Below are 22,820 nucleotides of genomic sequence, written 5' to 3'. Positions count from 1 at the left end.
CAAGAGCTTTGTAAGATTAGTGACACGTCATGAATCACATCTGTCTCTGGAGTAGGAGACGACAGCTGGGGGGCCGTTAGCGTAGCTTAGCGTCCTCTGAAGGACGGAGGGAAACAGACAAACTCCATCGATCAGCACCTTGGAATTTTTTGGTGGGGGGGTTTTCACTTAGACTCAAGAGCGACAGCTATAAGTTGTGGTTTGATGTTGTTTACTTTTTTTTTCTTTTTTTTTTTGTCCGGCACAAAAAAAAAAAAAAAACGCAATCTTTGGACAGAGGCATGCTAACTGTTGCTCCTCTTTAAGGCCAAAACATCAATGCAGAAGCATTTCATGATTTATGGTTCCACGTTGGATTGATTCCATGTTTTTGCTTTGTTTCTATTTTTTGTTACTTGTAGTATGTTGAGCATCAAACCAGAACAAATCATGTACAAACAAAAGAGGACCGAGGCTGAAACACAGCAGTTAATATCAAAGATAAAAGGAGATTAGGCACCAAACAGCCAATGAATTATTTAATACACCAGAGTGGCTAATTAAACCCAAAACACCCCCTTTTAGGTACATGTACATTAATTAGAGAAGCTCATTAATATTGAAAGTCCATCGCCCTCCACAACAACCCAATGTGGAATCTGCACTGTGATATCGGCATTGTTTTTGTGCAATTGTGCACTTACAGCGTATAATATTCATCGCAAACATCAACAGGCCTCTGCTTGTGACCCCCCAACCCGTTTCAAAATGAAAGCATTAATGTGCAAAAGCTCCTAACGCAAATGAATCCCATTTTCCCTGCAGGACGTAGCGCTCGGCGTCCAAAGGCCTCCAGTCTGCAGACAGACAGGAGCGCGAATGACCTCCTCACAGGTGCGTTGGGACACAAGGTGGCCGACAGCAACAAAAAAAAAGCACTAGTTGTCCTCTCATTATGCTTCAGACGTCGCATGCAGATTTGAGACATTTGTTTTCACTAATGGAACTAAATTATGATTAAAACTGTGATAGAAAAAGTGGCGTCCCTGCCTCTTTTAATTTATGCTTTTTTCGTTCCTGAAGTGCTCAATTATTGTGATTCGGGAAACAGACGGCGTGTTTGACTCTTAGCGGCCTGTCGCTTGTCTTCCTTTCAGACGGCAGATCTCATCCTCCTGAGGCTCGACGTTTCAGCGGCTTTGGCGGAATCGCTTCCACACAAGAAACCCCCCCCCCCCCCCCCCAAAATGTCTTAACCAGTTGAACCTTTTGTGACCAAAAAAATCTGTCAATAAAGGAAGGAGAGGCAAAATCTGAAAAGGCCACATTTGCCGACGTTGCGCAATTAGGCGTTTTACAGCCTTTTTCTAGCTGGAAAGCCTCATTCTGGGAATATATGGCGAAGTAATTGAGCATTGAAATGACTTTTTTTCGGGGGGGGGGGGTCGGCGCCACCCGGTGACACGGATTGTGATGCAACCTCGAAACACATCATCTCCCTCTTTGCGGTAATTTATCCCCAAAATGACTTCCGATGGAAAATGAACAAGCCCCTCCTTTGTCACACCTGGAGAGCGACGCATCAACCCCCCCCCCCCCCCATGAAAGCTAAGCATTCTGTCTTTATTTTCCCTCTCAAAGGGCTTTCAGGAGGTACATTGTGCTTTTCCATTACGCGGAGCCGACGTCTCAGAGTCGGACTTTTAAGCGCCGCTGTTCCCCCGAAGAGAAGAAATAAACGAGTTTCCTCGTCCAACCAACGCAATCAGCCGCAGTTCAACCCAGATCTCCAAAAAATTGGATTACCTCTGCTATAATTGAGTTGGCACCTCTAACCTCAGATGAGATTGTCAGATTAAAAATCATTTAAAAAAAATATCACGCGCTACAATTGGGGGGGAAAAAAGGATTTCTCATTGGAGGACAAAGCAGAAAATATGTACGTCGGACGGAAAGAAAGATGCAATAAGTCAACAATAACAAAAAGAAAAAGAGGACAATCTTTATTTCATTCTTTCAAACCGGTAAAGTTTCAGAGAGAATGGGAGGCAACTACAAGGACCAGAAGGCTTTCCTTTCAGTGCAGTTTCACAGTAATAAAACAAACTGTTAAAAAAAAACTTAAAGATTTGCTGAGCTACAAAAAGAAGGATGAAACAGAAGAAATGACCAAAACGAGGCCCTCTTATTGCTCCCCCACTGCACGTCGTTTTCATGAATTGGCCGCGAGACGGGTGGACCCCCGCTGCGCAACAATAGCACAAGTAGCTCGAAACCTTCACCGCTATTGCAAAGCGTTGCGTGTGGATCAGCAGTCGGGTCGTGGCTAACTGAAAAGCGAGTCAAGGACGCGGGCGCCGAGTCCGAGGCGGCTTCTTCCCGCCGCTTTTTTCCCCCCACAAAAGGTCGAAGAAGAGCCCAAAGCTCGTTCATCACCACGTGCCCGAAGTGTCCCTCCGGAGAAAAAGCCTGTTACTCATTTGAAAAACTTTTAATTACCCGCCAGCCCCGGTACGTTGAATCCTGTGCAGGAATGTTTCGGATGATTAATGAAAAAAACAAATGCAGCGTGAATAACAACCCGGGGCGCCACTCCGAAAGGAAGCATGTTTGTTAGCTTCCTAGCGGGTCGCGCGCTACGTTAAATGTGCAACAGGCGTCAGCGGCAGATTTAGCTTAGCATAAAAGACCGGAGGCCAGGGGCTAGCACGGCTAGCGTGCAGCTAAACTAAAGAGACGACCTCCTGACCGAACCGGGTTAGCCGATAGCGCTCTTCGTGCTAAGCTATTAGCACGTTTGCCCGCGAGATACCGAGGATAGCTTCAGCTTCGCCATCGAGCAGGAAAGCGGATTTTTTTAAAATGGTCACCTGTATTCTTTAAGCTACGATCCTGTTCATTTTAAATAACAGAAGTATCTGTGTTTGTTTGTACTCTACTAGCTCGACACTGGGCCGTATCGGGAAACGATGCACCAACAGTTTGCCATATTGTATATTTCACCTTATGCTTTTGAGTGCTAACAGGCTTTTCCTATATTCTCTCCTTCTACAGTCACTGACATTTAAAAAAAAAAAAAATAGTAAGTCACTGCCAGAAAAGCCCCACATCACCCCACTGGGTGCACTCCACTGTGCATTTCTCATAAAAAGTGCATTAGACTGGGTGGAGCAGATTTTAGGAACACTTGTTTTATTTAATGTAACAGATCGCCCACTTAAATTCAAGCTGAAGCCACAACCCCCCCTACTCGAGCTACTGCGTACACTCTATCCATGACAGTATGAAAATAGGATAGATTTAGCATTGGGAAAACTAACAATCGTTGAGTTATGGCAGCAGGGGGAGAAAAAAAAGGGGGTGAAACTAAGAAGCAGGAAGACAGGCTTTATATTTTGTGTTCGGGGTTTAAACTTCAACCTGCCCACTGAATTAAAAACGGCAGCCGGTGATGGAAGGCAGATTGAAGTGTGGAAAGAGCCCGGCCGGTCCATCAGAAGAATATGACTTGTTAAAAGCTGCAGGGACTGCTGATGCATTTTATGGATGTCTGCTATACAGGTACAACCCGTCTGAGCCATGTTGATGGGGAAAAAAAGAAAAGAAAAAAAAGGTGCATTTGCCATTTCCCTGGATCAGACAGACTGATACCCATCACCATTCCATCTTGTTTCATTCACTCGTAAATGGACAGCAACATGTGGGGAAATGAGTAGAAATGCACGGCTATCTCTGCACTTAGCACCCCGAGAACAAGAAGAAGAAATATTTCAGGCAGTAACATATAATAAAAGAAAAAAAGCACAATTCATTTATGGCAGATTTTCCTTCCTTTGCTTTCTAAAACACGTCGATTACCATGAGCCGTGACTGTGTCGGGGTAAAGATGACAAAAATGTGTAGTATCTGCTATTCTAACATATGAGAATAAACTGGAAGTAGAAAAAAAAATGCATTGAGATATGACAAAAAAAAAACAGGAGCGTTTTAGTAGTTACTAAACGAGAGAAAGCGTCACCACTGGTTGGTCAAATCTTAATAAATAAGGTTTGTTTGGTTCACAGCTCTCTCTCTCTCTCTGTCGTTACGTGTTCACCAAGAGGCGCTCGGCTTGGAGCGCGATTCGGCGGCTTGACAGGGAGCTTGCAGAGGGGGGGTCGGGGGGGGGGGGGGGGAGCCGCCTGCGCTAGAGGGGCCTCGCAGTGGGACGTGAAATGAAAGACAAAGAAGCCGAGCAGCGGCACGCGGAGACGTCTTTGAGTTTCATGTCACCACCTTCGACCCTGCCGCCTGTCCGCGGTGGGGGGGGCGGGGGGGGGGGGGGCACCTGGGTTAGTCTGTTTTCTTCTCCTTGGGATCCTTCTCTCCGTCGACATCGTCTTCCTCCACCTCCTCCTCCTCCTCCTCGGGGCCCTCCAGCTCATTGGCCCGATGCCTCTCCTCCTCGCCCTCCTCCTCCTCCTCGTCCTCGTCTTCCTCCTCGTCGGTCAGCCCCTCCCTCTTGAGCGCGTCGTCCGAGCCGTCGTCGGACTCGGCCGTGCAGATGCCGTAGCACATCAGGCTAATCACGCCCAGCGGGAGGCCGAAGAGGAAGCAGCCCAGCAGGGGAGAGCTGCGAAACACCGACTGGTCGGGAGGGGAGGGGGGCGGGGGGGGGGGGGAAGACATGAAGGGAAGACAAAGAAGGGGAGATGCAAAATGAATGGAGATTCAAAAATCACGTCTAGAAACATTACCGTCACTCACAACCCCCACCCCCCCCTTTTCGCTACGTCTTCATCGTTTGCGTCTCATACGTTCTGGATCAGCGGCGGGTCACATGGGGGGGGGGGGGGGGGAGGGGGGCGCTCGTTAGCCCCGTGACCGCGTGCTAAGAGCCGCCGGGTGGTAATCGAGGGAACGAGGAGGGGGCGGGAGGCAGACCCCCGGATGTCTCCTCTGCCCTCGGCCCAGTGAAAACAACAACAACAACAACAACACCTCCGTGCAGATGTTGCTGATTTCAGCCCCGGGGCTTTAACACAATCCTTACGTGGCTTCATGACATCAACGTGGTGGCAGTTGACCCTCAGACAAACTAACACTCTGTGAGTTTCTTTTCATCCCACTCGATGCGAGCAGAGGGCCTCTGTGCGTTGAAATCCTATTGGCTGATCCAGGTGTGGAAATAAAGCAGACTGGCTTTAATGTTTTAAGCGGAGACGCCGGATTTTGATTCATTCATGTATTCGTTCATTTGCATAACGCCATTAAGCTTTGTTTGTGTGTTTGGAAGGCAGGTCACAAATCATTTGCAGCGACCCGACGGGCTTTAATATTTCACAATTAATTAAACGTAATTTCAGGGTGCCTGCGTAACGTTACACTGTGTGTTTGTGCCGTCTTGTTTGCTTTTGTTTTACATGCAGGAGTTTTAGCCTTTTATCTGTAACACTTTAACACCGTGCAGTTTGAATAGAAACAAAGAAATATCACAAAAAGTGAACAAGTCTGTCTGCACATATTTTCACATCCATCCCCACATCCATCCCCAAAACCTGCATACGAAATTTCTGTGACACGTCGCCCCCCCAACAAGGCCCCGGTCACTTCTACTTTAAATGATCCAAGTGAGTCATCTGACCCGAACGGAGACAATGTACCAGGAAGGGAGTATTCGGTCAGCCGCTGAGCCGAGGAGGGAAAAAAACATTCACCCCCCCCTCCCCACAGCACGGAGGGGGGGGGGGGGGGGGGCGCAGGTTCTGTGTGGGTGTGAGGTGTAAGACAAGCCGTTCACATGTGGATTCTTGCTTTTCTGCGCAGGGAAACAATTAGAATCCTCCTCCTCTCGCTCGGGGGGGGGGGGGGGCGGTGTCCTACAGCGTCGCTGAACCTGCCGCGTGTGCACATGCAGAACTCCCCCCCACCAACGGATTGGAGAACAGAGTCAAGGTGAGGGGAGGTGCGAAGCGGTACCGACGGCGCGGGAGGAGAGCTGTACGAAGTCGGGCAGTGGGTCACCATGGTAACCAGAATAAGGGACTAATAATTATATTATTAGCCTGAAACCAGGAAGTTGTACCGATTGACATTTCTATATAAACACGGGACAAAAGAGCGTGGGTCATCATCACCAGAGTCTTCCAGGTCATCGTTTCAGTCCATTTGACCTCTTCCTCCTCCTCCTCCTCATCATCATGGACCACGATGGTGAAATCCCACTAAATATTTTTACATGTAGCAGCTTAGACTAAAGTGGCCCCCGACTTACCATGATGGTGGACTTGGCATCAAAGGCCACTCGTTTGATCCTCTGCACGAAGCCGTCCCCTCCGTGCGCCTGCGGGGACACAGATCAATGAGCTCACACACACACACACACACACTTTCCAAAACGACCGAATCCTCTCTCATGATGTCAGAAATCCCCACAAAAAAACACTGTCAAATTAAACATCTGCTGGACAAAACCAGCAGATGTTCCCGACTGCAGTTTGTTCGGCGTCCGGCAGCTCTGCTCCGACCGGGGGGCTCGTTTGTTAGCGACGGCACCTGGGCAGCCAATGGGCGATCTGTCTGGACTGTAATTCATCAGGAAGGCCAATTAGTGAGCGATGACTGGGCCAGACTTCTGTGGGGAGGGGGGGGGGGGGGCGTTGGGTGGAAGCAGCTGTTGCACAGACTCGTGCTGATGCCGTGTGACGGGTCTGCATAAGCAGTTCACTTTGAAACGTTAACAGGCACAGTTTTCAGCTTGTTGCGGTTCTTTCTGAAGAAACGAGACATTACGATATAGGACTGAGAAAATGACATGAAAAGCTCAGCCCTGGCTGTTCTGTCTTATGGTCTCATACATCCGGTCCCTTTGGTGTAGGACGGAGGAAAGCGATGACAATCGTTTTCCAGATTAGTTTGCGCGCCACAATAGAGAATCCTGTAATCTCAGTGGTTGACTGAGAGGAGGATTATTGTGCATAATCCAATCAGGGAGGAGAACAACTAAAAATCTAAACATGCAAAAGGAGATTTTGCAAATACACCTCATCTGCTGGAAATATTTCCCTGGGAGGAAACACATGACACGACGCACAATGCATGGAAAAGAGGAGGAGGTTTGGACCTGTGCAGAACCGTTCAGAACGCCGTTGATGAACTGGACCAGCTGCTCCGTGGTCGCCACCGGCTCGCTGGGCAGGAAGTACTGCTCGTTGGACGTGTTCAGGATGATGACGGAGGGCACCGTCACCTCGCTGGGAGAGAAGACAGGAAGCGCATCGTCAGGACGGGAACAAGTTGTGCTTTCTTTAGATTTACGGCAGTGAGACAAACAACGCCTTTGCACCGGGAGCAACGGAGCCATTTCGGAGGATCTCCCCTTTTTTTTCGAGGTGGAGGCCGATGCAGCCCGGCTTACCTTGGTGTATCCTTTATGCACACAGCGTGCAACTAAGGGGGCTTTGTGGGCCTGTGCCGGTCACAGTTAACGAGACCGCCGCAAATTACAGCTGACGAGTGAATGGCGGGGAGCCCAAGGGAGAGCAGAGCGTGCAGCCACTGCGGCGACGTACACAAAGAAGCCCGCGGCATCGTTTCACGGGAAGTCGGCGTAACGCTTAATTTGCCAAATCAGTGGAGGAATGACAAAACTCAGCGAGATAACGCACAAGGTCGTACAAACAAGCAATCCCTCTTCCCTGCACAGCAGCTCCGAGCCCTGCTTTAGATAAAGTGTCCTGGTGCTCGCACACAAACACACACACATGCATGCATATATGCACGCACACACACACACACACAGGGCACAGCGACAGTCCATCACCACTCGGCAGACTCACACCCCCCCGCAGTGTTTCTCCGCCCGGCAACAAATCACCCAAAACACACCCGTATCCATCACTGTCCAAATGTGCCATCCAGCAGAGATCAGGAGCACACACACACACACACACACACACACACACACACACACACACACACACACACACACACACACACACACACACACACACACACACACACACACACACACACACACACACACACACACACACACACACACACACACACACACACACACACACACACACACACACACACACACACACACACACACACCTGAGCTAGAGTCATCAACGCCTCACTGCTTCGTCCAGCTCAGAGGTGTACACACACACACACACGACTCCAACAGATGGCACCCATTTAAAATAAATAGGGATTAGCCTCTTCACCCCTGTGAGTGGTTTGTAATGGAGGGTCAAACTGTACTCTATAGAATTACAGGTGGCAGAAAACACACATTTAAGACTCCCCCGCTGCTAAAATGGCGTATAATTAGGGTTTATTACCTTGTATAACAGGGGAAGTTCATCTAGGTCTGTCTGGATTATTAAAAAGAACAATTCCACATTTTATTGAATGCAATTCGCCTACAATCAATCAGATGAGAACAATTGACGCCACAAAACTTGACAAAGTCCGCCGAAGTTACAACAACTTCCAGACGTCTTTCATCGCTCGGGGTTGGCGGGGGGGGGGGGGGGCTTCAGAGCGTACGGACCTTCGTGGGTTTTAGTGGAGGTTAACCGGGGGTGAATAACCGCCGTTATACAACCGTGTGGCTTTAGCTCCGTTCGTGTGGCCCAGATGTTCTCGTCTAACTACAAAGAAACGCCTTATCGTTGGAACCTGCGTTTGATACTGGACTCAATACAGTTCAAACTGGGTTCCTTTGTAGGCCATCAGCAGCTCATTAATTCCTCTCCCGCAGCGCTTCCGGGCTAAATGTATTAGAGGTCATCGTTAGCGTACAAATCAAATGGCTGGTTGCCGTGGTAATAATCTTCCGCGTCATTCTCTTATGTTTACAAATCTTGCCTCTACACGGACGGTGACCAGTCCGTCACCTCGTTTTTTTCACCACGCATTCCAGGGGTTACCTGTAATCTCCCCCCCCCCCCCCCCCGTTCAAACAAGAGAAGAGAGATCCTCGGTGGTGCTCACGTTGTGTGTGTGTGTGTGTGTGTGTGTGTGTGTGTGTGTGTGTGTGTGTGTCGGTGCTCCTCTGGTGAACGCAGCCTCACGGCAGACAGACCGCGGCCAGAAAAACACAGTAATCGCCGCGATGACAGAAAGCGGGATAAAAAGCCATCAGATTTATTTTCCCGGGGGGGGGGGGAGAGAATTAGCGGACAGTGACGGAGCCAGGATTTCATTCCTCAAAAAGGACGGAGGCAAATTAATCCGCTGACGCAGCAGCCAAAACCCGCATGAAATCAGGAAGGCTAATCACCTCTTTCATCCTCAAATATAAACACCGCCCGTCTGCTTCCCCCCCCCCCCCCCCGACGTCGTCACACTTCCGACACGACTTGTTGTCCGACTCGCCGGCAGGAAAAGAGAAGGACGACAAGAGGTAAAAACAAAAAAAAAAAGGAAGAGAGAGAGAGACGGGACCTGAGAAACTCACCCCATAATGAGACTGTTGATGTAGTCGTTCCCGTCCATGTGGCCGAACTGGAAGTCTCTGGGGAGGCAGGACAAATTAGTGGCATGATGAACGTGCGTCAGAAACAAGGCGCGGCGGGTCGACGCCGGCGTCCCCCCCCCCCCCCCCCGGGTCTCGTAGAGCCAACTTTCCGCTTGCAGTTACGAGAAGACAACCGAGTGGAATGTTCTTTTATGGAAAAGTGGTATTTTTGTATTTGCGGGGATATAAAAAGGGGAAAAATCCCCCCCCCCGGCGCTGTTCTGTGTGCTTCCCGTTTCCCCCTCGATCCGTTTCCACCACAGAAAAGACTCGAGTGATTTATCTCAACGATAAAGGCAGGGGAAGCAATTCAATTTGTATCTCATTGTGCAGCACTATGTCTGAGCACAGTGTATTGTGGGTGAAATTGGGGGGGAGGGGGGGCAGTGACTTCCACCGAATGACTGATTACGTGGGGCCTCTACATATACATCATATATTCATGCTGAGTCACACGGTCGCCCCCCCCGGGGGCCACACAACGCGGCTCCTGCTTACATCAACGACACCGTTATGAAGTCATTGAAGTACATAATAAATCCAGGGGATGCGACATAAAAATACATTAAAAACAAAAGAATGGGCGTTGGTGGCAGTAACGCTGACGACAGTGGGACGAACTGGGAACGGAGCTCGTCACAAAGTCACCGCGTAACCTTCACTGCAGCTTTGTTCAGTTTGAGGGTGTAAATGCGCCTTTTTATTTATTTTCTATATTTTTGCTGGTATTTAAAAACACAAATATGTTTCCCCATGTGTGAGTCACTCCCACGCACCCTCTCGGCCAGGCTGCTGAGCAGGCCGGCTCTGGGGGGGGGGGGGCAACTGGTGTGAACAAGCACGACAGCTAGTTTTCGCAAACACTTCCAGGTTTTGGCTGTTTACTAAAACGAACGCTGCGTGTTGGAAATGTCGTCTGCCTCTCTTTCGAGAGAGCGATTATAATAACTAAATGTTTATCGGCATCATCCGTCACGTCATGGGGTTCCCAAGAAGGGGAGAGTGTTCTCGGAAGGCCAGATTACCACAGAATGGATATACAACGGAAAGAGCGAGTGTGTGTGTGCGTGTGTGTGTGTGTGTGTGGGGGGGCTCCCAACAGATACATTTCATGACAGAAGAAGTCTTTGTGTACAGGAATTAATTAATGTACAACCAAAGGATAAAAGAAACGTATTATGTACCATGGAGAAAGAAAGAAAACATCCCCCACACAGGATTCATTTCTCGTTGCTCCTGTGCGTCTCTCTGAGGGTTTTCTTATGCTCGTCCTCTTTCTATTTATTTTGGCCACTCGATGCAGCTCATCAGGCTGTGAGGGAAGACACAACTCTGTGAAGTCGAAGCTCTTTAGCTGCTGGATGCTCCTCTGCGACCAGAAACCAGTGAGATAAAAGTTACAGGCCCTCGAACAATTGTTTAAACCCTGCACACACACACACACACACACACACACACACACACACACACACACACACACAGACACACACTAACGGGCAAAATCTGACTCTCCCACGTGTAGGAGTATGTAGCCCCCCCCCCCAGCTGAGCCCCCACACTTGACTCGTGATTACAGGAGCCGTTCAGGTGCGTCGGCGCCCTGCAGGCTGCTCTGATCTCGGTGGGGTTCCCCCAACGTGAGAAAAGAACAAGGTCGGCACGGGGGGGGGGAGCGAGCAGCCCAGTGGAGCATGACGGGTCCGTGTCATTCAATTGGTCCTAAGGCAGGGGGGGTGATCACGGCGGTTTGAGACGCACCTCTTGGAACGATGGCCCGAAGGTCAACTCGAGTTACTTGAGCACAACGTGAAGATGTGACCTTTGGGGCCCATTTTCAATCCGTGTGTTTTCAGCTGAAGGAGGACCACGCCGATGGACACACACACACACACACACACACACACACACACACACACACGATTGTGTGAAATAGTGCGTCTGAGATGCATTTCCTGTTTGCATTGGATGCCTTGCGTGATTATCTCTTCTCTTGAAGAGCAGCAGGAGGAGCAGGAGGAGGAGGAGGAGGAGGAGGTCGAACGCGGTTGTTTTTTTGCACAATTGGCGCCGCGCAAAACAGAAGATTATTATTTTATGCCAACCGAGCCAAGGTTTTGACGGACAGCTGAATGGAACACCTTTATGTGGAGGCTGACATTTTGCACAATTACCTTTCGCCTGAGCCTCAGTGGAAACGCGCGTGGCGTCAGGGGCAGAGACCGACAGGCGGCGTTCCCCGCAGAGAGCGCACCGTCCTCGTGTATAGATGTGCAAATTGGAAATTCATCTTTGACCTCACGCCGCAGTCGCGCCTTACCTGTTAAAATGCTCTCTGTATTCCTTCGCCACCGTCTGAATCAGGGTCTTTAATCTAAAAGCAAATGAGACGAGAATGAAACGTCACGTGAGTCAAAGACTCTGGGTTTTTTTTTTTACTTCAAGCCGTACCTTTATTTAAAAAGCCGTGCACTTGAACACGAGCACAGTGTTAACGGTGTGTGTGTGTGTGGGAGTCATTTGTAAAAGAGCCATGCTTTGTAATTTCAGGGGTCTCTTTACCTGCCACTCTCCTCGGTCGGGTCCTTCTCGTCGATGACTGCAATCGCTACCAATTTGCCTGCGGTGGCAGACGAGAGATTACAAATCACCAATCACGCACACACACGCACAAAAGGGGGGTAAGAAGACTTCCTTCTTGATCGGACATCAAACAAAGAGGTCACCGTGTTGGTGTCGGAGCCCACAACGCGACAAATGCACAACTGTTACACAACTGAAAAGAGTCCTTTCATTCACAGGTAGTCTTAGTTGGGGGCCCCTGTTGCTCAGGGGAGAAAAGAAAAAAAAAAGAGAACCCGCCTGCCCCCTGGTGGTCACCGTTGGTGCTTTTTGTGTCAAGGCACTGAAAAGTAATATTGCACATGCAGTGTGTGAGAAAAAAAGTTAAGCTATTTTTGAAATGTGTTCCAGGGCCAGTGCTACTGTATATGAGAATACTTACCATGTGCACTAGTAATCTCCCTCATATCTTAGTTCACTGAGACACAGAACTATGCGATCAATTGACTTTTCTCTTCAATGATTCTATGAAACAGGTCTGCTCTGCTGGTATCAAAAAATGATCTGTATTCCGGTGAAGACGGGGTTTTTTTTTTTTTGCAAAGATTGGTTCATTAACAGCAATGTAGCACAGCAAGAAGGTGACAGCAGAACTCCATCTAGTTAAATGTTGGGAGTGGATTAAAACAAAAAACATCAATGAATAATTTCAATAACAAGAATATAAATAATCTTGTTTTTTAAATGCATAATATATATGGACACCAGATTAATGTAAAACAACTATTGATAAAAACTCATCCTAATAAAAGATATGAAGAAAAAACGATTTAAATAATAAAAGAAACCCAGGATTTAGTTTCACATACTTCTGGTAAAAGCTTAAAGAAAACCACTATCAGCACGAGCACACTTTGCTGTGAAGTAATCAAATTTCCCAAGATATCCATCTACTAACTGGTGCGCATTTCTCCAAACCCACTAAAGGCCTATTTATAACCTGGACCGGCTCCTTTTCTATCTCCTTCTTTTACAACCGGGTCCTTTATCCCTCAGTCGGTTTGGGACATTGTCTCAAAGGGCAGCCGCCCCCCCCCCACGAGGAACACTTCCTGGTGACCGATGAGCAAATAAACCGCCGTGATCCGTCAGTGAGACTTTGTTTTTCAATGCGTAAATTCTCCCTCCGCCTGTCCCTTAACCTTCGCCCCATAAATAACCAAAATTACAGCAGCATTCATTGATTTTGCCCCCCCCCCCCCCCCCCTGGTTTTTAAACACAGGGACGCGGACTTTCTTTGTTTGGGTTGAGGCTTTTAGAGGCGTTAAGATGTCGCTCCACCGGCACACAGTGAACTGGAGGGCGTGACAGTTGATTTAAAAGCCTTCGGGGACGAGGCTGGAACGTTTAACACTGTTTACCCTAAATTGATATTGTTATTGCAGCGGACTGAAGCTGCCGACCACGCCGTCTTTAAATCGCCCGCATAGTGCTAATCGGGCTTCTCATCATGCATTTCCATACATGCTTATTGATACAAGGAACATTTCCATAATCATCAAGAGTGAACAAAAGTAACTGAAAAGAATGTATAGTCGTTTGTATAGTTTCTAAGTAAAATACAGCTTAAAAAAAGCAGAAAAAGTATCAGAAACACATTATGTGACTCCTTTTCGTTGTTTTATCGGATATGTTTTGGGGGACTTGACCTTGGAAATGATTCATTGATGATTTGCTAAACGCAACCAGACCGAAGCCATGTGACCACAGTGTGGGGGGGGGGGGGGGGGTGAAAGAAAAGGTTACGCATGGATCACCTGTTTCGCCGAGCTCGTAGAGCGTGAAGCCGTCGATCTGCAGGTACCCTTGGAAGCGCTCCTTGTTCACCCACGAAGACAAACTGGCGTCCGCGTACTCTGCCACACAAAAAAAAGACAAACACACAAATCTTCTGTCAGAAAGGCGGAGGGACGGGAACCGACACCCGGGTCACACGGGCCGGTCGGTTACTGGCGGCGGCGCCTGGGTTTGTAAAAAGGTCGCAGCGGGGGTTTAACGGAGAGCGTCATTTCGTCCGGGTCTGGATTTGACATTTTGAGCATCATTTCTAACGCACCAGACAGCCAGTGGTTCGTTGTAAAAAGACGCTGGTTTTATTTTACTCGGCTAACCTCATTTTCACAGCTATTCTGCCGGTTTATGAATTAACCTCCAGGCGAACATGCATTTATTTTCGGGACAGTTTTGGCAGATTTTTACACATTTGGAGCGAATGAATAATTCAAAAGATGCAATAGGGGGGAAACAAGTGCGAGAAAAAAAGGAAAAAGAAAACTGAAGTAAAATAAAGGGACTGCCTCCCGAATGTGAACCACATGTTGTTTCTACCCCCAACATCTGGAGGCAACATGCAAACGGGGAGCCGAGTCGGTCCCTCTGGGCTCTAAATAGGGTGCATTGGGGGGGGGGGGGGGAACTACGGCAGCAGCAGAAGGCCGCGTTGTGGTTGAGGCTGCTGAGTCAGTCGATCTGGACGACATTCCAGGGAGTTCTTCCCACAGATGTTCTGGCTTTGTAGACAGCATGCGGCTGCATGACTCTCTTCTCACAGATGCGAGAGAGAGAAAATGAGAGTGAGAGAGAGAGAGAGAGAGAGAGAGAGAGAGCCATAGCCGAGGGCCTCATGCTGGGGCCGTACAACCCTCTGCATTGACTGAACCTGCTTCACCTTGAAACAAATTAGAGCTGCTCTCCTGGCGGGCGGCCACCTCGCAATCACCATACCGGCTTACAGGAGCCCGTCGGCCCACGGGTTCACACAGCTGGAGACCAGCGAGAGAAGGATGAGGGGCAGGAGTGGGAATGGGAGCAGACAGGGGGTGGAGGGAGGATGATGCGGTGTCAGAGTTTTCGCGCGCTGAGGCGGCGGAGGAGGAGGAGGAGGAGGAGGAGGAGGCGGCGGCGGCTCGGACACGCTTCAAAGATGGAGGTTAATGGCACGGAGGAGCTCCAAGACTGTGCAAATAGTGTGGAAACAGCAAACGTAGAAGAGGGGGTGGAGCGGGAGAGCGGAAATATCAAAGATAATTCACATTTTTAAGCATTCGTCACACGGCCACTCTGACCATATCAAACTAAACGAAAGTCATAATGTGAGCTACAATGTTTACTGGGGTAATAAATAAATGAATCAATTCTTTCTGGGGAGTCGCAGTAACGACGTTCCATGCGTGGTACATGTGGTTACGGCTCCCTCCGCGCAGACCTTGGCGTCGGAAATAAACCGATGAAGTCAAAGCGCCGCGCAACATCAGCGGCTCATTACCTTTTTAGGAGGGGACTCGGTCTCGTCATCAGTCGTGGACTGTTAGGCCCGCCGGTCATTTAAATGCTACCAATAACCACATGCAAAGCACCTCGCGGCTGTTGCGTGCATTTTCCATTTCCATACAAGGAGAGGCCGAGCCACACGGCGCTCTGCGCTGCTTCCCGTACCTGGGATCAGACTGCAGAGCAGCAGCCATCCCAATTATACCTTTCTGTCGTCTTCTAACGGCGCCAACGCGAGAGATTCCCCTGCACAGGCGCGCTGATCAGAAACCACGCGGCCGTTGAAGAAAACCTGCACCGACGTACGGGTATGAAATATTAAACACGTATGAGCTTGAGCCTGCACGTTGTGACGTGCACGAAACCGATCAGGGCACGTCAGGACGCGCCAACAAAACAACTCAACTGGGGAGACGACACGAGTCGCTTTTAAGCCTCTGCAGCAGGTCGGTTTAAGTGACATCATGGCCTGCCATAAAACAGTGTCACTGAGTGACTATGCAAAAAAGGTTTAGCTAAATAAACACCCGATAAAAGAGGTGCCCGAGGGAGCTTCCTGCAGGAGGAGCCCCGCCGGACATCCAGCCAGCCAGCGGCCCGCCACAGCTGGACAGAAAGCAGCTGCTGCCGAGGACCACAGAGGGTGACAATGGGATCAAGGAGGGCTTTTCCGTTGTAGGTAAGAGCCCAATCGGCTGTGCTCTCGCTGTATTTCATTCAACTTCACCTACAGCGACCGGCGTCTTTTCCCCGAACCCGCGAAAAGAAGGAAAAACCCCCGCCCGCGCCAGGGGCTCAACGCGCCGTCGCCATGGCAACGGCAGACATCGGCCACGTCCTCCGCATCAAGGTCCTGGGGGACTCCGCGGAGTGTGGGGTTTTCGTGGTCAACGTCCGCTGCGGCGAGCCCCTCCTGCTGCAGTTCTGGCTCGGGAAGCCGCCCTTCCGTAACGGCGAGGTGGAGCAGACGGCGGCGAGGCCGCGGACGGCCACGCGCGTGGATTTCGTTCTGCGGGCGCTGCACCGCGCGCCCAACCTGCCCAACAGCCACTACTGGGGCCCGTTTGTGTTGTCCCTGTGCCTCGACGCGCATCCCTTCCGCTTCCGCCTCCCGCCGCAGGCCCGAGGCGGCGGCGGCGGCGGCCGGTTGGAAGACATCACGGAGGGGTGCGGGGAGCTCCAGATGCTGCGTTGAGGAGCTTCACATTGGGCAACAGAAGAAAAAAAAAAAAAAACTGCTCTTCTAAGCCTCTTACGACTTTCACAGAAACTCGACAGCTGCTCCCTGGATTCAATTCTTGGCTTTAAATGACACACACAAACACAAACACAAACACACACACACACACACACACACACACACTGCTCTGATTTCCTTCTGGCACCGGGTCGACAGCGAGTGAAGACACGGAAACACGATACTCACCATCATAGGTAAAGTAGGCCCCGTCCTTAAAGACCACGACCGCAGGAAGCTCTGGCAAAGTGACCGACTGTTGAAAACACACCAACAAAAAAAGGTATTTAAGCCGGAAAAAGAACCTCTTCTACGCTGCAAAATGGGGCCGAGTGCATCTTGCACCGTTTTTTTTTTTTTTGCATAATGCAAACGCAGCACGCAGGCGAGAGAGCCCCTTAGAAAACAATGCATTATTCACACAAAATAGATGCGACTTTCAGCCGGTCGCAATAACATTTAATTCACCGACAGCAGGATTGTTTTTTTGTTTTTTTCAGTTCAAAAAGGAGTCACCTCGGGAAAGACTTCCTCCGCAGCCGAGAAGAAATACGTGTAGACGATGAGCTCGGAGGCCACGTCGTTGTACTTCTCCTGCGAGGGCGCGCGCACACACACACAGCTTTAAATGTGTTTTTTTTTTTTACAGCTGGGTTGGTGAACGTGTGAATGGAGCGGCGCTTACTTTGAGGGGAGACTCCCCGCCGACGTACACAAACAGCACGTTGTGTCGTTTCATCATGTGGTCGAACATCTGCTTGCTGGGAAGCGCCCTGACGGCCGGCCTGTGGGGGGGGGGGGGGGGGAGATGGGGGGGGGGGGGAGTGAAACCCCTCGCAGGTCAGTTCGTCTCAAAGAGGGGAATCCGCAATAACCCGGAGGTGAACAGTTTTCTGTTTCTCCATCCCGGTGGCGCCACCCAGTGGAAACTAGGCGACTGGCAGCCTCGGGGAGGGAGAGCCAAGCTTTTTGATCTGCCCCTCTGTCACGGATCGAGCCGGATCTCCCTCGAGGAGGAGGAAATCTGTTGATACAGTGGCTTAAAACGGGGAGCATCAACCCATTGAGCTGTGAAATAAATATGGCCAGCGCTGATAAGCTCGCTTGGATGGCTCTGATTGGTGCAGCTGTGAAATGTGGGAGGTTTCGTTCTGTTGTTTTGTTTTTAAGTGGCGGTCGGAAAGGCTTACCCCGCCACTCTGTTGGCGAACTCCACGATGTCATCTTTGGTCCTTGGTCCTTTGTAATTATAGGCAAGATCCCCCTTTAACCTGAGGAGGAGAGACGGGAAACAAAACCAGAGGGCGAGGCTGATGATTAAGACGTGAAAGTGTGCGGTACAAGTCGTTAATTTGTGTTTTTAATCTGCCGCTAAAACATTTGTGTGAAAAATCAAATGAAACAAACAATTACGTGACATTAAATTTTGTATTGAGGATATCGGATTTGTCTGAAAAACTTCATCCAGGTGAGGAAAAGGAAAAGAATATTAGACTGAGGCAAAGTTCAATAGAGAGAAAATTGATCGCCAAATATTGACGTGCATTTTATTGCTTTGGTTGTTTTGATCAAGCAAAGACGGCAAATATTATCTGGTTCCAGCTTTGACAGCTTCTCTACTTGCTGTATACTTGTGGTCATACTGTATACTTGGTGTTACACTGCGTCCAGAACAAGCAGAATTATTGGTGGGATTTAATTATTTATGTGTTTTTCTTTTTTTTATTAAGTATCTGGAATGCAGATAACGCCGCTGTAAACACCATATATTTGATGATTAGAGACCTCTCTAAACCGATGGGAAATGTTTTGAGCATTATTCCGTTGCCATCAAATGTCTCGAATCCATTTAGTTCACATGTGCTAAATAAATAAACAACTCGGCCGTTATATTACATTAATTACAGCAAAAAATTAGATCTGGGAGATTAATGGAAACTGAAAGGCGTAATTAGAGGCGCTCCTACTTTAGCCCATTAAAGACGGCAGCTGCCTTTGGCCGCCTGTTGAGCACGGAAAAGGACAAGCTGTCTGTTTCAAGGTGATCTGATGAAACATATTCTTCTATCCGGAGAAGCTTATTCATCACAAAGAAAATAAAAAAATAAATAAAGATTTGAGTTCCAGCCGGGAAAAACCGCTCACACGCGCAGAATGCACTACGGATCGCTACGGTTGCATCAGCCCACGCGACTTAATGAACTCGAGGGAGGAGCGAGGGGGGGGGGGGGGGGGGGGGGAAGAGTCTAAATGCAGTCTCCTCCGGTCACCGAGGGAGGAGGAGACTCTCGTGCTCTTGGATGGGTGTTTCATCACTGCTCGCTTGGTTTGATGTTATGAACCCCCGCCGTGTTCCCGGGGCAGTTTTCCCAAATGAGCTTGACGAAACCAAACGTCGAGCCCATTATGGCAGCGTGTGGATAAATGACTCTCTATCAAATGCACCCAGGGCGATCGACCCCCCCCCCCCCCCTCGCCCTCTGGTCGACGCGAGTTGTGCCGTGGAGCAGCTGGCATCTACCTGAATCCGTAATTTAAGACAATAAAACAAAATAAATGTCCCTTGCACTTCACCAGGAAGGAATGAAGATGAGAATCGAGCGATGCAGTTCACAGGTGGATGAAGCGGCAAATGTTGATTAAGAATTAAATAAATCGAATGACTGATTTAAGTGATTTGAGAAAAGTCAAATATAGAAAAGGAAAAGTCAAATTTAAATGGCCGGAGATTTGAAACAGTTTATCTCCCAAGAAACGTATAATTAACTCAAGTGCAGAGCCTAATATAATTTTAGTTTGGAAGAGGTGTGAACTTCGTTATGCCTCCAGTATGCTGCAACAACACCGTGTTCCCTCCTGATTGGGTCCTACAGACGGCATCTCAACGGGCCCAACCTCCAGGGACAAAGGATCCTTTACACAATTAAAGTGAAGTCAAATCAATGCCTCTCCGACATTCAGATTAATAAATACTTACGACTAGAGGCTTTGAGAAATATTGTTAACTGCAGAGATATTGTATTGAGTGTCAGGACCCCGAAGGTCCGCACAAAATGCAATAAGTCATTTCATCTTTAGGCCTTTTCAAAGCGGCACTGAGTGGCTCAGAAAATGACAGCAAATTGTAACAGAAACATATGCGTCTATGAAGTAGTGTGCTTGGTATTTCCTACATGATTACACAAAGTTTTAAAACAAAAGTAAGCAGTCAAGCTTTTAAGTTTAATATGATGTTCACAAAACAGCATAGTCTGGAGGGTGAAGCTGTTTTTAATCACTTACATTTTGATTGTGGGGTAACCACGGACACCGAACTCTGACGACATTCCTGCAATAGGAACAAATACAGCATGTCAGACAGAATGAACGTATTGGAACACCATCCTTCTCTTCAAAGCATCCTGGGAAACAAATGTTCGGTTTGAACGGTGGAAGATTAAGGGAATAGTTTTATGTTTTTTGGATACTTTCTTGATGCCACAGAAACACGAAGCCGGTCTAAGCCACCAGTCCGTCAATCAAGGGAGTAAAATTATGCGTGGATTACTCAACAGTCTGCACAATGTAATGAAGGATTACCCTGAATTTACTGACAATAATAATTCCAGGCCAAAACATATGAATAACAACAATAATAATGAGGTACAATGATAAGGTCACAGTAATCAACGTAGTTTATGGTGCTTTTAATGAGACCTGCAGAAGCCTTTTTAGATGCCTGTTGTTGAACAACACGACGTCAATTAGCTGCATCCATCTTCGTCTCCGGACACATGGGACACGCACCAGGGGCCCAGCGGGCGACGAGGGACCGACCCCCCCCCCCCAAAGCGCCCCGCCCGCTTACTCACCGGAGTAGGCCGTGGCGTCCATCTTCCCCACGCGGACCGGAGACCCGGAGCTCTTCAGCTCCACGCCCACGTCGTGCCACACGGGCTCCAGCTTTTTACAGTAGCCGCACCACGGCGCATAGAACTGAAGAAGAAGAAGGGGGGAAAAAAACAGTGGTTAGATCGTGCTCAATAATAATAATAATAATTACGTCGTTATTGGAACTTTGTAAACTGAGTTCTAAGTATTCAATAAATGCTTAGTTCTGAAAACAGAATATGCAACAAAAAAGATTAACGTCTGCACAACCCTGTCTAAACTTCCCAGGACAAGGACAACCCCCCCCCCCTTCCCCAACCCCCCCATGCACACTAAACCGGGAGTGAAAGCAGCTTTGAGTCCTGAAGCTGGATTTGCTTATCTGGACGCAAACACAAACCCATCCGAGTTCACCCGGCTTTGCCCCGCATGCATGACTTCCCATCCTCTAATCACAAACACTGAGGGCAGTCTGCAGCCCCCCCGGCAGCCCCCCCCTCCTCCCACAGCCCACCCCGACCGTCGCCACTTCCGCAAGGGATGATCCGGACAGTGGTGTGCTGGATTTGAATTAAAGCATAGCTGAATGAACCTCAACTGGTATTTCAGTGTGTGTGTGTGTGTGTGTGTGTGTGTGTGTGTGTGTGTGTGTGTAGTTAGACTCACATCAACCAGCCAGACATCATTGGCTCTGGTGTCTTTAAATCTGTTAAAAAAACAATGGAATAAAAGTTATTCATATGCTAAATACTAAAAGACTGATATCATAAGATGGGTTGAACACAACACTGAATCCCCCCTAAATGAGAAAAATGATCACAAACACAAATGCACAAGAGACACAATCTCTGCAGGATCTTTGCACCGCAAGCATCCAATTAATAAGCACTTTGTAACGAGAAGCAGGAGATGAAATCTTTGAAAACAACCCTCGTGTTAAATTGTAAGATCGGAGGCCGTTGCAGATGTGATGAACCCTTCAGAAACGGATAAACTGCATAAGACAGACTTGGTGTTCCCCACTAGACTCAGATCGGCTTTGTTCGTTTGTTTGTTTGTTTGTTTTTCCCACCCACATGGAGGCTCGTTGGTACACTCGGAATTCGCATTACACGAGCACGGCAGCAGGAAGCTGACACACACACAGAGACAGACACACACAGGAGCAGGGCTGCATCACTTACGTGTCATCTAAATCCTCCACAAACGCGAGCACCGCAGACGCCAGGAGAGCCGCCAGGACTGGAACATTAAAGCAGAAAGAAAAGCAACATGTTACCTGAACAACAACCAGAGCTTTTCGGGTCTATTGCAGTGTTTTTCTTCTTCTTCTTCTTCTTCTTCTTCTTTTTCTTCCAGCCAGCCCTTGCAGCTCCCGTCTGGAGCATCTCCAGCTAACGCTCGTCCAGGCTAACCGGGCGACAATTTACCTTCACGGTTTCGACACCGGGAGCCCCAAGGGTCGCTTTAAAAGCTTCCGCCTCAACGTGCTCCGGTCGGGAGTTGGGAACTGCGAGTGAATTTCAAGAAGAAGGAAAAAAAGAACCTACCGCCAAAAGTCAGGGAGGCTTTCACTTCTGCCATCGCTGCCAGAGGAAACAGCGAGCAGGAAATACAGCTGCTAAAGAAAGGCCGGTCTGCGCATGCGCGGGATTCCCAGCGGCCGCGCGGCTCCTGCTTCTGGTTTCACAGCGGCACGTGATACTTTGCTTTAAAAAAAGAAGCAAAAAAAGCAACAATGTTTCAGCGCACATGTGAATATCCTTTAAAAATGTTTTTATTATTATACATTATTTCACTGTGGATGGAGGGAAGAATACCACCACAGAATGTTGGTTACGTGTCTGTTCTGCTTTTTCAGATGTATTTGTTAAATCAATGAATGTCAATACTCACCACTAGGTGACGCACTAGATCATTTCCACTGCCTTTATTCTTTACATACTACAGGTAAATGCTACAGTCCTGCCTTTAAAAGTATAGTGTAGTATTATCAGCAAAGTATGCTACATGAGAAAAGTATTATGTTAAGATGAACTGTTCTTTTGTCCTGTTGGTAAACTAATTTGTTGTGTGGGTGAACACATTGATCAGTGACGCACATTTGTTGTAATTGAATGGTGTTGTAAACAGCAATGTGCTATTACGTATAATATGTCAGATCAATGTGGTGGAATAAGATGTTCATAACCTTCCTTTGAAATCGAGAAGAAGAAGAAGTAACCACCAAGAAGAAGTAAACTAAGGTGGAAAGTGCAGAAATTTGGAAATTGTACTTGAGCAAATGTACTAACTGCTGGTGAATGTATATCCATCACAATTCCCACACAAAA

The 22,820-nt window shown here is 48.5% G+C and overlaps 1 protein-coding gene across 1 annotated transcript; it reads right to left on the bottom strand.

Moving 5' to 3' along the window:
• Positions 1-1,956: 1,956 nt before the first annotated feature.
• LOC119198373 (protein disulfide-isomerase TMX3-like) lies at positions 1,957-22,693 on the bottom strand. Its single transcript, XM_037455435.2, has 16 exons — positions 22,038-22,693; positions 21,672-21,729; positions 21,154-21,193; positions 20,469-20,592; positions 19,900-19,945; positions 17,808-17,888; positions 17,303-17,402; positions 17,134-17,211; positions 16,807-16,873; positions 13,868-13,966; positions 12,050-12,107; positions 11,808-11,861; positions 9,431-9,487; positions 7,082-7,211; positions 6,233-6,301; positions 1,957-4,605 (listed from the first exon to the last, which is right to left on the bottom strand). Exons 1-16 carry the CDS (start codon positions 22,069-22,071, stop codon positions 4,312-4,314), a joined length of 1,389 nt encoding a protein of 462 aa, XP_037311332.2. The 5' UTR covers positions 22,072-22,693; the 3' UTR covers positions 1,957-4,311.
• Between the last annotated feature and the right edge of the window lie 127 nt (positions 22,694-22,820).

Source organism: Pungitius pungitius, chromosome 19, assembly GCF_949316345.1.
Source record: "Pungitius pungitius chromosome 19, fPunPun2.1, whole genome shotgun sequence".
NCBI lineage: Eukaryota > Metazoa > Chordata > Actinopteri > Perciformes > Gasterosteidae > Pungitius > Pungitius pungitius.
This window is presented reverse-complemented; position numbering and strand designations above follow the sequence as displayed.

Bases quoted from the DNA above. Each gene is read 5' to 3' on its own strand.
- LOC119198373 (XM_037455435.2), bottom strand. From the start codon at position 22,071: ATGGCAGAAGTGAAAGCCTCCCTGACTTTTGGCG. The intron at 19,946-20,468 runs GTGAGTAAGCGG...TTCCTATTGCAG, and splicing joins GGACGCCACGGCCTACTCCG to GAATGTCGTCAGAGTTCGGT. The intron at 12,108-13,867 runs GTGATCCATGCG...CTGCCACCGCAG, and splicing joins CTACGAGCTCGGCGAAACAG to GCAAATTGGTAGCGATTGCA.